The following is a 16,755-nucleotide window of genomic DNA, read 5'->3' as shown; positions in this document are numbered from 1 at the left end:
AGCCGCAAACAGCCATGTCCTATGCCCTTTCTCAGTACCTTTTACGAATTTTACAGACCAGTATTATGTATAGGTCCATCAGTTATCAGACCGTGATTTAGATGAGTCCTAAAATAGCCTCTTCTCATATAGAAGGCTTTTCAGATTTCTCATTATTCTTTTTGTATTCTCTATAGCTTTCCTAGCACAACTATTTTTTGAAATGGCATGAATGATACACAAATATTTAAATACTGACACATATCCAGCACAAGTTGCTATACTTCAATAAAAATTAACTACAAAGCTACAAAAAATTTAGCTTAGAGCCATAATCAACTCCCACGTATATCCAGTGAGTACACACTATCATTAGCATTTGAGATAAAATGATTTGCACTCATGCAATCCACGGATGGCTATTAATGTCTTGACCTCCATCACGCTTAGTATTCAGGTAACTAAAAAGAAACATGCTCAATGCCATTTTACTATCAGTCACCTAGTTAGACAGCATCACACTGTCCAGGACCTCAGACCCTTTAAACCTAATGGCTATTAAACCTGTTCACCAAGTCCACTGCTATCATGCAAAACAACAGCATCTGCAACACATGATGGATGCAGCGAGTTCATGAATGTGTACATGAAAATTTAATCCAAGCTTTAGTACTCTGTTCTTCAAGATTATCCCACACAATACTCTTCTCTACACTAAAAATGACATCTAACCTTATGTTGTAAGATGACTTCATAAGCCCCCTCCAGCCAGTCAATGATAGAATGCATTAAATACAGAACTTTATTCTTACTAATCACTGTCACACTGAACTCACTACATCAACTTCCACCTTCTCCAGTTGAATTAAAATGCTATTAAACTCTTAGTGAATCTAGGCAGACTAATTTTACTACACACCTCTTGTCTATAAATGCATTACGAAGTTCCCCCCCACTATGGACTTTTCATTATGCAGAGGAAGTTAAGTTAAAAGCGAAAATTATTTTGATTCAATTGTTAGCTCATCACCAAAAAAGAAATGAAAAAATGACTGGAAAATGGCTTTTTACTGTGGAACATCATGATTCTTACTTCATTCAGATGTCTGACTGGACTACCTCAGGAAACACAGAGGAGATTTAAGCAGTGAATGCTTGGTTCAATGTATGGACAGAGACATGCAGTTCACCTTGCCAATGCCATGACTGCAGCCAAATGCAATTAAAGTCATATAAATGTATATAAAATCAAACACAAGAGATAAAAGTTTTTGAAGTCTCATTCAAATTAAAGTTAGCTCATCAAAACACTGAAAGGCACATAAGCCTCAGGCTGACTTTCTTGCTCAATACCTGAAATTCATTGCTCAAAACAGAATCACAGAATATTAGGGATTGGAAGGGACCACAAAAAGGGACCAACCCCCCTGCTGGAGCAGGAACACCTAGGTCAGGTCACACAGGAATGTATCCAGGTGGGTTTTGAAAGTCTCCAGAGAAGGAGACTCCACAACCCCCCTGGGCAGCCTGTTCCAGTACTCTGTCACCCTCACCACAAAGAAGTTTCTTCTCATATTTAAGCAGAACCGCCTATGTTCCATCTTACACCCGCTGCCCCTTGTCCTATCATTGGGTGTCACCAAGAAGAGCCTGGCTCTGTCCTCCTGACACTCATCCTTTACATATTTATAAACGTTAATAAGGTACATCTGTACAAATAAGGTACAATAATATACATCCTGTTAATTTTGACACAAAATACAAAAAAAAAAAAGAAAGAAATAATTGGTGTTCCCTGTCAACTTTCCTTTTCCCTCTGTTCTCTCATTTTTCTTGCTTATATTCCATTTTGCCATTCTTTTCATACTGAAATAACAAGAGCAGGATCGAGACATTTATTAAATGAGAGACATTGACTCTCTTAGATTAAGTGCTAAACTAGTAATTCTTGCTCTGGAAAACTTCTATTCTAAGACAAAAGAAAATAAATGTAAGAGATGTGGACACCACAAATTAACAAAACAGGACGGAAGAACAGGAAAAGGTACGACAATAACTAGTCATTATTAGTAGACTGCATGACAAATGTCAGTGTTAAGCAGACAGCAAAACCATTGTTACACACTATCCCCAAGATAAGGAATCTGGAAACATCTTGTCACTTCTAATATGTATGGACAACATCTGTTCTTCCTTCTTTGAAGGTAAGAAGGGAACATCTGCCACCAACCCCCACCCCAATAACTACTCTTCCCAACTTTGCTTCTTTCCTCATTGGGCTCATTTCCCAAAAAAAGCAAATGTGATTTGACTCTCCTATACTAGCAGTTCATTTTCTGGAAAGCAACAGAGTTTCTTTTCAATTTATTGGATTCATTGTTAATGCTATACTAAAATATTTTACGTAAAAGATGAATCATCTCCTACATGCTTTCAAAAGCATTTCATTACCTGTATTTGTACAATTCCTAGAACAATGTGCCCTGACAATAAAAACATAAAACTCTTCTAACCTTATTTGTATTGTAAAATGTTCTATTTAGCTGTTTAATGGTTCCATTGGCTTGAATAAATCCACCACAGGCTTCAGAAAGTTGGAACCGGCCAGTCTTGTGTCTCTAGTAAAAATGACGAAACAAAAAAAGAAAAAGAAAAATTGAAGAGACCATTGATTAGTAAATACTTAACTTTACACCAATTACCCTCACTTTGCTTCCAAGCCAATTTGGTATAATCCTGAAGAAAAAAAAAGCACAAATTTATATCATAACTGCTACAAATAAAATGGCTGCTCATGCTTAATGCTCCACTTTACGAATTTACTAGTTTTCTGAAAATGTACTAATGGAATGGACCGGCAGAACGCTCCACTCTCAAAAACCACAGCTTAACTGCTTTGACTCACAAACTATGTCTAATTACACTTTTTGCCTCTTAAAAAAAATAATTATTTTTCCTGGCCTTGCAGAGAAACAGAGCTTATGGCATTTTTAATCTACAACTTTATAGTCCGTTGAACTGCCTTTATGGCCAAGACTTGAGCAAAACAAATTACAGGGTAATAGTCGTCACTGTAACCTCTACATTGCACGTGATTTGCATTACACAGCTACTGCATAATAACAAAACATCGTACAGGAGTGAGTGGAATTCTAAGAAGCGCCACACTGGAAAGCATATCTATCATACATCTACAGCTTGCCCAAGTCAGTAGCAAACTATTTATGAATAAATTCAGTCAAAGCAAATATGCTGTTTTGTTCAGTGTAGCCATTCCCAGAAGCCTCTAAATCCTAACATGTGGCTCAGAGTCAAGTCTAACTTTATCAATCAACTTCACAACTGCTAATTTCTCTCACTACTCTCAACGCTATATGTTACTTTATGTGGGCTGGTGCTTTATTAGTGTCACAAAAGCACAAGTGATTTTTCCAGGACTGGAAGGTCTTATCAGAGGATAGACATCAAAGCCAAAGAGCTTAGAAATTAATTCTGTAAGTCCTGGCTCTACAAGCTGTCATATACAGGAAAAGAGAAAAGAGGATTAATCTCCTCTGGCTACCTTGCACACGTGAAGGAAACACCCAGAGACATACCCTATTTCTGTTCTGATAACCTGCATCTATTCCCATTTGTGTTTTGTATTGCATTCCTATATATGCATTTTAACCTCTATAATTGGCTGCTATTAAGCAATCCTCTTGTTGATTTACTATAGACACAATCTGATACTAGGTATGCTTGTTTAAAACTGGAAGTAAAATTGCAAAGCAATTTTGAAATAATATTCCTCAATGTTGTTCTGTGCTAGGTAAACATACCATCTATACTAGAAAGTCCAAGGCTACTGTACAGCAGAGAAATGTTCTATAACATAAAATGCTGGCAATTATCTGCAAATGTGACTTGTTTGTAATTAGCTGCTTTGAAAAAATGACACCTACGTTTGGATTTCTGTATTCTGAATCAAGACAACTGTGTGATAAAGACTGGGACCTCACTCCTTCAGCAGCAGAAAGCTTTTAAGTTGCCTCGATATTTCAGCAATACACAGTGAAGTGAAGACACCACTTCTGGAAGCCTCTTTACTGAAAAAGTATTCCAGATTCAAATTCATCCCAGTGTTTACACACTTTAATATACTGTGACATCCTACCTGGAAAATACTATGGAGCATCCTTCTACACTGGCCTTGGACCACGGCTGTCTGTAATAGTCCACTGCATACTGCTATCCATTGAGTTACTCCAGTCCGGCAGCTCTGGAACAGAAAGAGTAGCAATGAAGAAGAGGATCCTAATAGAAAGACAGTATAACTGTCATCCTGCTTCCACAGATTTACTCATTTGTACAACAACCCTCAGATTAAGCTCCAAACTTGCATTTGACAGAAATCTAAATTCTGATTGCAAAAAATAAAAAATAAATCTTGCCTTACAGTAAAGTAATGCAACCTGAGTTTGATAAGAGAAACAGATTAATCAAAGGAAGTGGTGGGCTGTCTACATTTCAGCTGAGTAACAGAAAACAATTATTGAGGCAATCCAGTGCTCTGATACAAACAGTTTAACTAACACTAAAAGCCGGAAAGAAAATTCACTTTTTTTTTTTTAATTGATAAAGAATGACTAAAAGACTCCAATGTGTCTTACAGATTTTTTGAGGCTTATTCTTGGTAATAAGAAAACACACATAGATTGCAATAGATCTTTAAGTCCGCAGGCAGCATAAGCACCTCCTGCAGCTAGCTGTCTTGTCAGGATTCAGATAAAAACAAATACCCACGGGTCATCTAAATCCTCCTGGCAACCTTTCAAAAAACCTTAGGTAACACACAAACATTCATCAGGAACTCTTCTTAAGTAAAAGACAATTGTATCATAACAGCACTATTAACTGAAATGTTCAGACAATAATCATGACTATAACATACGCTGTGAGAACCCAAGGAGGCTTGAAGATCAAAGGAAAACAAAACAGTCCCTTCCCATTTTTAATACATGGAAGAGATGTTTAAAGTATGAAGACTTACTTTCATTTGATTAGTAAACTATTAAATCCTAATGCAAAAGCAGATACTAGGAAACACCATGGATCAGTAATGCTATGATAGTACAAAGCTTGAGGTGAAGCGTGTTGCTTGCTGTTAGAACTCCCCAGCCTCCCAGCTGCATCCTCCCATTCTTACTAATGCTCCAATGCTTCTCCCAAAATCACAAAATGAGGCTCTTCAGATCACAAAAATTGCAGCCAACTAAATCTCTCATCCCAAGAGAAATTCTTCTGGCTAGGCTGAAGAACTGAACCAACTTTGCCATACGAATGCCAGAAGTAGCTGGGAGAAGAGCCAGGGTTAGGGAGGCCTGGGAGATGTGTCCTGCCCCCTCTGTGCACGCAGCCTGGCATTGCCAGTAGCACCCTGGGGCACAGCTCCTCAGACAGCTGAACCCCCGGTGACTCACTGCTCCTCTAGCGCTCAGCTCCCCTTCCCCCTGGCTTCCCCCTCCACTTTTGCTCATGACTGCCTCTTCAACTCATCACAGCAGGAAACTAACTTTATATTCCACCAGTTCTGCTGCTTTGGCATTCAGAGCATAGGGGTCAAGAAAAACACTGGGACACAGAGAGGTAGGCAACAGCATAGCGATGTGAATAAGGTCGGAGTGCAGCAATGGCAGAAGGAAGGCAGGAACTCATGCTCACTGCGCTTCAGTTGCTCTCAGGCAAGTTTGCTCTCAGCTGCTTTCAGATGGACAGATGAAAGGGCAGGGCTCATCATGCCTGCGAAACCACACCCTGAGACATCGGTTCTAAAACTTAGGTGGATTAATTGCGCAAGCTCTCTGATTAAGGGCTTTCCATTTTCCTCAAGCACTGGTCTCCAGCTAGCAGCGCTGGCCATGCCCGTATCTGCACTGGGGCAGGGAATCAGATCCTGGCACCAACCTCTAGATGCAAAGCTGAAATCTGGTAACCTGCTGCTGAGATTTCAAAAGCCAATAGACCAAAAATGTACACATGGATGGGAAACGAAGGAGCTGATTAGTAACCCGCTCTCATTAACAGGAACCCAATCTCCTCCACCTGACACGGAAATTGGAACCTTTATAACACCTCTAAAGCGAGACAGGGATCTCCAGAAAGGGAAACCCTCAGAGGAAAAAAATAATAATAAATCCTCAAATATAAAGCCCAAGCCCAGAACGCGAAAACCCTGCAGGGCTCCTATGGAAGCACAAACCCAGAGGAAGCCTCCCCATCCCGATCCAGCCCCCTCCTCGCCCCGGGCGAGCGCTGTGAGGTCGGAGCACGGCAGAGGGGCCGCAGGGGCCGCTCAGCCCCCTCAGAGCGCCGCCATGCCGCGGGGAGGGGCGGGGCGGAGGGCGGCGGGTGAGGGGGGGGTGGCGGTGCCGCCCGCCGCCGTTGCCACTCACCACGGCCCGCACCAGCGCCGCCATGGCCCCTCGCGCCGCTTCCGGCAGGGAAGCCCCGTCCCTTCCGCCCTCCGGCCGGAGAGGAGGAGGAGGAAAGGGTGGAGAGGGAGGAAGGCGGGGGGGGGGATGTGCTGGGTGTCTTCCCGCAGAACATGGCGGAGCACCCCCCCCCCCCACCCGCGGTGACTGCCCCCAGCGCGCCTCCCGCGCTGCTCCTGCTGGCACCGTCCCGGTGGGACAGAACCAGCCGCCTTGTTGCGCCGGGGTAGTCCCCGTCTGCATCACATCCACATCACCTCGCAAATGTTAGTGCTAGTCCAAGGCTGGTGCAGATGTGAGCAAGAGCAGCTGGGGAAGAGGGAGGCTGCGCTTCTCAGCAGCAGTGCTGGCTTAAAGGGCTTGGGGAGCTATAACATTCTGCTCCCCTCTTTCCCGGCATATTTATTGGGATGTCAGCTTCTCAAGAGGGCAGTAGCAGCTGCTTTAATGGCTCTGAAACTCCACAGTAGTCCTTGGAATTCTTTCCTGTGTTCTTAAATGTCAGCTCTCCCAGGGCCAATGGAGACACCTGCCTGGGCTTCCTTTCCACAGGCATCCCAGATCCCTGCACATGCAGGCAGTTTTTCTGAGGTGTTCTGACTCACTGCAGCTATAGGTTGAAATACGTCTGACTAAACTGTATCTGACTGTGTTTAGTGAACAAGTTGTTCTGATGCAGTGCCAGATGTTGAACAATGCAGGGGACTGCAGATCCCAGGGATGTGCACCATTTCATTTGTTTCTTCTGCCTGTTGTCAGTTCTAGCGAGGAAGGTCAGAGCTAGCTCTGCTTCCATTTGCTTGGCTGTCCTCTGTGTATTAGACTCAAAGCAATGCTGAATGCCATTCATAACAGCAGCTTTTTTGTGTGTGTGAGAAGGTGAAAGAGGAGAATGCGCATCCATTTCTGAAGCCTCCTCTTTGCCATTAGTGAGCTAGAGTCACTGAAAGTGATGAAGCTCCAGGATTCCTACACCATGCAATTACAGAATCACAGAATTGTCTAGGTTAGAAGAGACTTCAAGATCATCAATTCCAACCTCTAACCTAACACTAACAAGTCCTCCACTAAACCATATCGTTAAGTTCAACATCTAAATATCTTTTAAAGACCTCCAGGGATGGTGACTCCACCACTTCCCTGGGCAGCCCATTCCAATGCCTCACAACCCTCTTAGTAAAGAAGTTCTTCCTAACATCCAACCTAAAACACCCCTGGAGCAACTTTAGCCCATTCCTCCTTGTCCTGTCACCAGGCATGTGGGAGAAAAGACCGACCCCCACCTCACTACAGCCTCCTTTAATGTACTTATAAAGAACAATAAGGTCGCCCCTGAGCCTCCTTTTCTCCAGGCTGAACAAACCCAGCTCCCTCAGCTGCTCCTCATCAGACTTGTTCTCCAGACCCCTCACCAGCTTCGTCACCCTTCTCTGGACTCACTCGAGCACCTCGATGTCCTTCTTGTAGCGAGGGGCCCAAAACTGAACACAGTACTCGAGGTGTAGCCTCACCAGAGCCGAGTACAGGGGGACAATCACTTCCCTAGACCTACTGGCCACACTGCTTCTTATGCAATCCAGGATGCTGTTGGCCTTCTTGGCCACCTGAGCACACTGCTGGCTCATATTCAGCTGACTATCCTCCAATGCTCCCTGGTCCTTCTCCGCCAGGCAGCGTTCCAACCACTCATTTCCCAGCCTGTAGCTCTGCTTGGGGTTGTTGTGTCCTAAGTGCAGGACCCGGCACTTGGCCTTGTTGAACTTCATACAGTTGGCCTCAGCCCATAGGTCCAGCCTATCCAGATCCTTCTGCAGAGCCTTCGTACCCTCAAGCAGATCGACACATGCACCTAACTTGGTGTCATCTGTGAGCTTACTGAGGGTGCACTTGATCCCCTCATCCAGATCATTGATAAAGATGTTAAAGAGGACCAGCCTCAGTACCAAGCCCTGGGGAATGCCACTAGTGACCGGCCTCCAGCTGGATTTGACTCCATTCACCACGACTCTTTGGGCATGGCTATCCAGCCAGTTTTTAACCCAACAAAGCGTACGCAAGTCCAAGGCAAGAGCAGCCAGTTTCTTGAGGAGAATGCTGTGGGAAACAGTGTCAAAAGCCTTGCTGAAGTCAAGGTAGACCACATCCACAGCCTTTCCTTTTTTTTATTATACAGAGAAAAGACTTGCCATCAGTGGCAGAGGAGTCTCAGTGTGCAGCAGTCTGTCCACAGCAGTGGACAATTTCCAACTAGGAGCTGCGTGTCCGAGAAATACACTGAGTATGACAGTTTTTGATAGCAGCCTAGGTTTGGATCAGTCTTAACTAATATCACATAGGAGGATTTTGACACATTTCAATAGCAGAAAATTATTGTCTTAACCTAAAGTTCCTCTGCTGTTCTCTTTCATTCAGGAATTTGTAGCACTAATTCCTTTTCATGGCAATATAGCAGAACACAGCTATCTCAAGCACAGAACAGCACACCAGACTGGCTCTGACGGGACTGTGGAGACAGAACAGTTGCTGGATCTGAATTTTAAATTCAGTTTTACAGGGATTTCCTCGGTCAAAGCACTGGCAATTTACTCCTCTTTATGTACAGAATCCTTGTTGTCCCCAAGTTCCTACCATTCAGCTCTGCTTGGTGGGCAGCTCCATGACCACATGAGTCTTACCTCAGTCATAATGAGTCTTCAGTCTGGAGCTGCTCCTGGGCGAGCATTTTCAAACAGCACCAAGAAGTCACAGTGGCAGAACAGTGAAGTTCCCATTTCACTGCTGGTGTTCTTTATTCAGTGCTGCTGACGGTGCCCCCTACATGTGCTGGCAACCAGGTGACTGAACAGGAAAGAAGACTCAGTTTGGGGGCAGGCAGAGGCATCCTCCAAATAGCTGGTATTTGTCATTTTCAAAGCTTGACCAAGAAGAGGTGTGGGACTGTTCAGTACTAAAGGCAGAGGAGGAGGATGGAGAGACCATTCTCTGCTGCTCTTTGGAACACTGGGGGTGACAAAAGCCTGGTGACCACAGGAATGGTTGCTTCTTTACTCCAGTGATTGGGACCATGCTATGCAGTCCTACATGCTGCGCCCATTCAGATAGATGCAGTGATAATCCACGTGTGTCAAGACAGAGCTGGTAAAGGCCTCTCCTTGCTCCTGCATGTCAGGTTTGATGGGGCTGGTGGATGAAATAAGGATACAGTTTAATATAACTAAGCACCTAAAGTTACTTGTACCTGAAAGGAAAGGTTCTGCTCCTGGCTGAGCTAGCACTAGCATTCATCTAATGAATGCTGAGCCAATGAGGAGTTAGACCACCAGAAAAATGTCTTTTTTTGTTGTTTTTAGTAGGATTAATTTTCTGTGAAATTAGCTACCTGAACCACCTCTCCACAGGATCAGAGGAATGCCAGGAATGCATAGCTGGGGACAGGCTGAGGAGAGCAGACAGGCTGTTTTGGCAGTAGCCAGCTAATCGGTCAGCTTAGCTGTGTTGTCAAACCATGTGAAACCTCCATCCTGACTGCTGCTGCTGTCAGTAGTTTGTCTGAGAAGGTGCCACTAGTGATTCTGTTCCTGCAGGTAATAGAGGGAACAAGGGGAGAAGCTGTAGTGGTCACCCTGAAGCCTGTTCCCCCAACACAGGGAAACCCTGCTTCCCCAGGAGGCCATTTGGAGAGGCCAGGATGCTTGAACTGCTCTTGATGAGGTCCATTTCACAGCAGGTTCCAGGCAGGCCTGGGAAGCCATCCCAGACCCTTTAGGGATTGTGCTAGCCCAGATACAGAGAGAAACTAACAACTAACAGCCCCTGTATTGTTGGTTGTTTTAGTTTTGGTTTGAGTTTAACTTTGGTTCTGCAGAAGCATAAGCTTTTCTAGAGCACATGACATCTAGGTCAAGGCTGTTGTGGTGGTTAGCAGGGCTTCATTTGTACAAGGTGACTGTTGCAACGAAGAGGACAGGGGATATAATTCTAGCCTGATTGTTAAAGTCTCAGTCCAGGAAGCATCAAAACACAAAGGGCAGCAGTAAAGTTTATTCAGAGTTGAAAAAGCTCAGGGAGGAAAATTTCCACATCTACTTGTTATCCAGGTACATGAAGATGAGATAAGCATCTGATCCATTGGTTACTTAGAGGGGAGACAACCAGGAACTGTGATCTTTGCAGCACAGAATCAGGAGAGAGCTGGCAGCATCGGGTGTGAATTACAAGCACATAGGAAGTTCTTTGGTGTTGAGATATTACACCAAAGTTGAGTCGATTTAAAAGAAAGTTCTTTCTTTTGAAAGAACTCACAGATCCAAGTTGCGCCTAGCATTTCTTTTTAATAATTTTGATTTGATTTAACCCATGAAAGCCACTGTAGGAATTTTTATCTTTTTATCTGTTTTGATCCAGTCTCAGGTCGCCTTCTATTGACTTCAATGTTTGTCAGGACTGCAGCTCCATTTAATTGCAGGCAGTCTATTTGCAGAGTTTGTAAGAAAAGAAGAGTAGCAAGGGGAGAATGGTTGACTATTATCAACTGGGTGACTTGGACACCTGTTATTAAAATTTATCAGAACAGAAACTGACTTTCTGATACAGTGAACTGCTAAATAGTCATAAAATGCCACAAGAAAGACTGGAAGACTAGCAGAGGTCTCTAGCATAATCTGATGTTTTCACACTGACGGGCAGCTGAACTCAAATGGGCAAAACAGACTCAGCATAAGGGAGATTAATGTACTTTGATTGCTAACTGCTAACAGAGCAGAGCAGTGAGAACTCAACACAAATACCTTCCCCACTTCCCCCCTCTCCCCCCCTCCACCCTTCTACTCTATTCTATCTCCTCCCCCCAGGTAGTGCAAGAGAATGGGGAATGGGGCTGCGGTCAGTCCATAACACTTCGTCTCCAGTACTCCTTCATGGTCACTCTCTGTCCCAGCTCCAAAGTGGGGTCCGTCCCACGGGATGCCACCCTTCCCAAACTGATCCTGCATGGGTTTCCCACAGGCAGCAGCTCTTCAAGAACTGCTCCAAGTATGGCTCTGTACCACGGGGTCCATGTGTCAGGAGCAAACTGCTCCAGCATGGGTCCCCCACAGGCAGGAGCTCCCACCAGCTCCCCTGCTCCTGCATGGGCTTCTCTCCATGGGCTGCAGCATGGAGATCTGCTCCACGATGGTACCCATGGGCTGCAGGGGTACAGCCTGCTCTACCAGGGGCCTCTCCACAGGCCACAGAGGAACTTCTGCTCTGTGCCTTGAGCACCTCCTGCCCTCCTGCTCTGACCCTGGTGGCTGGCTGCAGGACTGGTTCTTTCTGCATTTCCTTGCTCCTCTCTCCCAGCTGCTGTTGTGCAGCAGTTTTTTCCTTTCTTCAATCTCCTCTCTAGAGATGCAGCAGCATCATTCTCTTTGGCTAGTGGTGGGGCCCTGTTGGAGCTGGATGGAGTTGGTTCTTTTCTAATATGGGGCAGCTCCTGGGTTCTACTCACAGAGGCCACCTCTGCAGCCCCCATTGCTACCAGAAACCTACCATGTAAGCCCAATACACACAGTTGTGATGACTGACGTTGATGTGAAAAATTCATAGAATCGCAGAATCAGAGAATGGTTTGGGTTGGAAGGGACCTTAAAGATCAGCCAGTTCCAACCCCCCTGCCATGGGTAGGGGCACTTCCCACTAAATCAGGTTGCTCAAATTTAATTCAGATTAAAATCTTCAAAGCTTGAAGATGGGTAGCATTGCACAGAAGTACTATGGCCTGGGGTGCTGGCTGTTCTCTATGAGAAGAGCAGGACAAGGGCTCTGTTTTTTTTGCCCAGTAATTCAATCCCAGACTCAGAACGTTGCCTTGTCTAAACTGGGTATTTAACTACCCTGAAAACTTCAATTTTGAGAAACTTTCTAATATGAAGAAGTGTCCCAGACCAGCAATGATGCTTAGATGATTTATTAGTTTTAAAATGTGTGCTCTAAGGGTATGCTAGGCCATGGTAGAGTCTGAGACTTCGATTCTGTATTGTTACGTTATTCCTTGGTTGGCATAATTAAGTACAAACTTTTGCAAATCCCATAGGTTTGTAGCTAAAAAGATCACCTGAAGCATCCTCCATGTCCAAGGCTGTACTAAATTTAGATCCTCTGGTGCACATTTCTCTTACCTGCACTTAAATATTTTAATGAGGGGATTTCCAATTTCCACATGAAGCTCATTCCAGTCTCTCACTGTGAAAGTTTCATCATACTTACTAAAAAGATGCACAGTGTGAGCCCTGTTCTCCCTTTAATGTCAAGTTCCTTAAGGTATTAGGTCAGAGCAGAGTTTGGCTAATATTTTAAGAAATTGACCTCAAGGTATTTGCTGTGAGAAGCTCTGTAGAGTTGTTAAGAAGGCTTCTTAATGCAGCTCTGCAAGTTTATTTTTTATACAACATTTACAAACTACTTGGGTTTTCTTCACTCTGCTAGTGGATATGCACATATTTCCTCAGAAAATGACACAGGGTTTGTTTCAGTTTGGTTTTAAATAGCTTGTTATAGTGCCATCAGAAATAAGAAGTACAAGCAGGTATGTGAAGGCCATACTGTGAAAAACACAAAACAGTTTATGGTGACCCAGTGATCCAGGTCCTGTGTGGCCTCTGTATCATAGTCTGCCTTGCAGAATGCTTATGTCTTTCAGAGTGAGCAATACAGTGCTGAAAAGGCAAAGGGGCTGCACTTGGGAATTTAGTACAGTGAGCACTGCCTGACCTGCTAAGCTGGAATCTCCAGACTAAATCTTTCCTGAAATTTCCACTTTTTGGACTTCAGAGACAGCCACCTCAATGACCTCCTTCGCTATTTTTCACTTGCTATCTTTCCTCCTCTCCAGCAGTGACTGCAGTCAGCCAGCCTTTCTGTATGTAACACAACAGGAAATAACCTTTATCTATTTTTTTCTGAGTATTTTTGTTCATTTTCAATAGACCCCACAGACTCTCCGTACATTGCACAGAGGTCTTTGGGCTACTGAGATCTTGAGTTTAGGTATGTATTTAACCTCTCCCAAGCAGGTTCAGTGGTCAGTACTAGTTTTGTTTGTTCTTTGACTTAATGAATGAGAAATGATATATAGCTTTTAAACAAACACATTTAAAAATATTTTGATGTTCCTGTCCTCCTAATTTCCTGTTAGCATCAGATTTTATTTCAAATGTTAGCATAGAACATGATTTTTTTTCTTTTCACTGATCATTTTTATGTAGTTGTATATTTTTATCTTTTGAAAAGTAACTACACTTGTAAATCAACCTTTTTGAAACAGTCTAAATATATGAAATTCCAAGACAACTTCTATTTTTCTCCTCTTGATCACAGGAAGAATCAAAATTAACATAAAGCAATTGTTAGCCCAACATTCCTGAGGAGAGCTCCCTGTTTCCAAAACACAAACATACTCTGCACTAGGGCAAAAGTACAGATCTCAACTTCAGTCTTTTTTCTGCTCGGTCTGGAGTTCCTGTCTAAGTGCAGAATTTAAAATTATATTGATTTTCCTTCTTAACAGCCTGCTCCTGCTTCCACAGGAGAAAAGTCAAAGGAAATCTCACGAATATATAGGAAAACAGAATCTCTCTCTGTTATCTGGGACAAGTGCGGCTGGGATACTCCAGAGTGAAAATAGTCTCCATGGGTATTCCAGGACACCCTGGAGATCATGATAAAGAAAAACCCAATTTCAAAAACTCTGTTCAGGTCCAGCAGGTCTTATTAACTCTGGTTCAGTGCCAATGCTGCAAGACTGCCAGCTGGCCCCTCAGCTATTTGACTGTCTTTGCAGCATACTTTCCCAGTGCTCCAGGTTCTGAAAGGGCCTTGTATGTACCAACGAGCCAGTGCAGGTCTGGCACTGCATCCTGTCTAATGCACCCTTTTAGGACTTGGAGTACAAATCAGTGATAACAGGCCTTTGGAGCCCTGGCATATGTGGACTGACTTCTTCCAGAGCTCACTTGGATGTCTTTGCACTGCTCTTCCAGAACTCCCAGTCCCAGAAATGAAGTGAGGGGCCACCTGACTCAGCATGGGGAAAACCAGGTTCCACTGGATTTCTAGCTGAGGCTCTGTGCTGAAGGAAAAGGGCATTTGTAGGGTTGAACTGGTAATTTATAATGGATTTGTCATACTTTGCTTTCACACAATTTTTCACCATTGCATGCATAGTATATCTGGACATTTTGAGACTGAATTCAGCTTTGGGATGACATTACAAGCTGATAGAGGAATTTAAATGGAAGCTAATTGTGTTATTAACAAAGTAAAGATGCTTAGTCCTCTCTGTAAGACTGAATCAGTTTGTGGGGTCGGTATGAATACATTTACTACTGCTGCTTCTCAAGCTATATAAAAAAAGCATATAAAAAGAAGAGAAATTTTCAGTAAAAGTATAATCCCAACAATGTATTATGGATATTGCAAGGTTTAGCAAGTATGGACATCAATTGCCTGATCTGGAATTCCTTGGCCACAGGTGCATAGTGGTCCTTGCTCTGGTCTCCAAGAGGGAACTACCCCTCTCCTGTGCAAGCGCTGCAGTAGTAAAAGCAGACCTGGAGCAGAACAGGCTCCTCACTGGGGCACTCACTGGGTTTGGTGAAGCCTAGCAAGCAGCATCTGAACTCCATGACTGAACTGTTCAGGGGAAGCAGAAGTCAGACCTGATTACTTTTTCCAAGCATATATATCCTAGTGGCTGCTGCTACTGTTAAACATGATAAACTCCTATTTGTTCACTTTAACTTGCCATCAGTAGTCACTGTTTGCTGGGGCAAGCCCAGGATGTTTCCCTCCCCACCTGTCAAGCTTGAAGTGTGCTTTGGCACCCTGCCATTGTGGAGTCTCAACGTCTTGAGCAGACAGCTTCAGAAACAAGACATCCCAGTACTTAAGCCACCTCTACTTCATGAACTTTTCTTCCCATCTGTATGCTTTCTGAAGAAGAAAATGTTTGCTGGTCAGAGAGGTTTTCCACATGCGCCTCCTTCAGCTTTCCATTACTGCTAAGAGGTTATATGGGGTGCAGTGCCATACACTGTACTGTACTATATGCAGAGGTGTTCAGACTTAATTTATTCCCTTCTCCTGGATAAAGATTATTGCAGCTGTGTGTTTTGGAAAACTATCAATGAAGGGAGTTCAGCTCATACAACACACTTTCAATAGGGTACTGTACTCTATATTTCCAGGTTCTGTTTTAATTACACTTGCATATTACCTTGGAGGAAGCTGAAATCTGGAAAATGTTTTCTCATATACCATGTCTTAAACCTCCTTGACCTTCTGTTTTATACCGAGTACATTTATGCTTGTGATTAAAACCATATAATATGGGGTAAGGCTTGGCTATCCAGGATAATCTATCAGAGGCATGCTGTCAGTCCCTACTAGCAATGGCTGAACAATTTTCACCAAGAAATGTCCCCACCATCCCTCAACCCACCACCTTCCAGCAGTAATTCCCTCTTTCTTCTTCCCTCCCTTCACATGGCTCCCAACAAAAGCTGCAGGAGCTGGCCACGGTCTGTGAATAGGGCACAAGGTGGTCTTCCCCTGTGGTAGCAAGTGGTCCTGCTGCTCCAGAGTCCCAGAGGGACCACGCAATGGGATGACTCCCATGGTGTCAATGTATTTATTACCTGTATCTCAATAGAGACAAGTGGGAGTCCTTGTTATGCCTCCCATCACTCCTGCTGGGCTGGGTAGCTGAGCAATGTTAGTGTTGTCTACACTGGAAGCCACAGTGCAAAAAAGAGCCTGATGTCCAGAGCTGAAGTCTCCTTGAGACAGCTGGCATTGTCCAGGGAGAGTGGGGCACTGGTGGGCCTCCGGGTGTAAGCGGCTGCAAGCAAGTGATAGAAGCACCCTATGGAATAGCAGTGAGAGGTGTGAGCCTCCTTCAGGTCTCAGAAAATGCACACCTCCTAGAGCTGGCAGGACAACAAAACCTGTATGAATCAGTCTTGTGATCCATTACGGGTATGTCTATCATCTTGTGATTCAATTTGTAAAATGGAAAGATTTTCATCTGAAAGCAGTGATTATGGAGAGCAGTGTAGGTTATAATAGAAGGCTGAGAATGAGCTCCTAATGTGGTACCAAAGAAGAGAGGGAAAGCCAAACCCTGGATGATAATGAAGGTCAAAATCCAGTAAAACTACAGTTTGTGTTGTCTCTGTGTCATTGATTAGACAGTTAATGTTAACCAAATGTGAAATGAGAGATCTGGTGCAAAAAGTATTTGGAAAAATGGAAAAAGTCTAACCAA

General features: G+C 43.8%; 1 protein-coding gene across 3 annotated transcripts in view; it reads right to left on the bottom strand.

Annotated features, from left to right (window-relative positions):
* UQCC1 (ubiquinol-cytochrome c reductase complex assembly factor 1) overlaps positions 1-9,151 on the bottom strand; it is a 53,725-nt gene extending 44,574 nt beyond the window's left edge. For 2 of the 3 annotated variants that reach the window (XM_082773440.1, XM_082773442.1), the window contains exons 1-3: positions 6,414-6,440; positions 4,136-4,240; positions 2,493-2,597 (exon numbers count right to left, since the gene is read on the bottom strand). In XM_082773440.1, the coding sequence (XP_082629566.1) occupies positions 2,493-2,597; positions 4,136-4,240; positions 6,414-6,437 (234 nt within the window). In that variant the 5' untranslated portion in view covers positions 6,438-6,440. Of the gene's footprint in view, positions 1-2,492; positions 2,598-4,135; positions 4,241-6,413; positions 6,441-9,127 lie in introns of those variants that run through there. The other variant, XM_082773441.1, reaches the window with a different exon arrangement.
* Between the last annotated feature and the right edge of the window lie 7,604 nt (positions 9,152-16,755).

Source organism: Aythya marila (assembly GCF_965140915.1).
Source record: "Aythya marila genome assembly, chromosome: 16".
Taxonomy (NCBI): domain Eukaryota; kingdom Metazoa; phylum Chordata; class Aves; order Anseriformes; family Anatidae; genus Aythya; species Aythya marila.
This window is presented reverse-complemented; position numbering and strand designations above follow the sequence as displayed.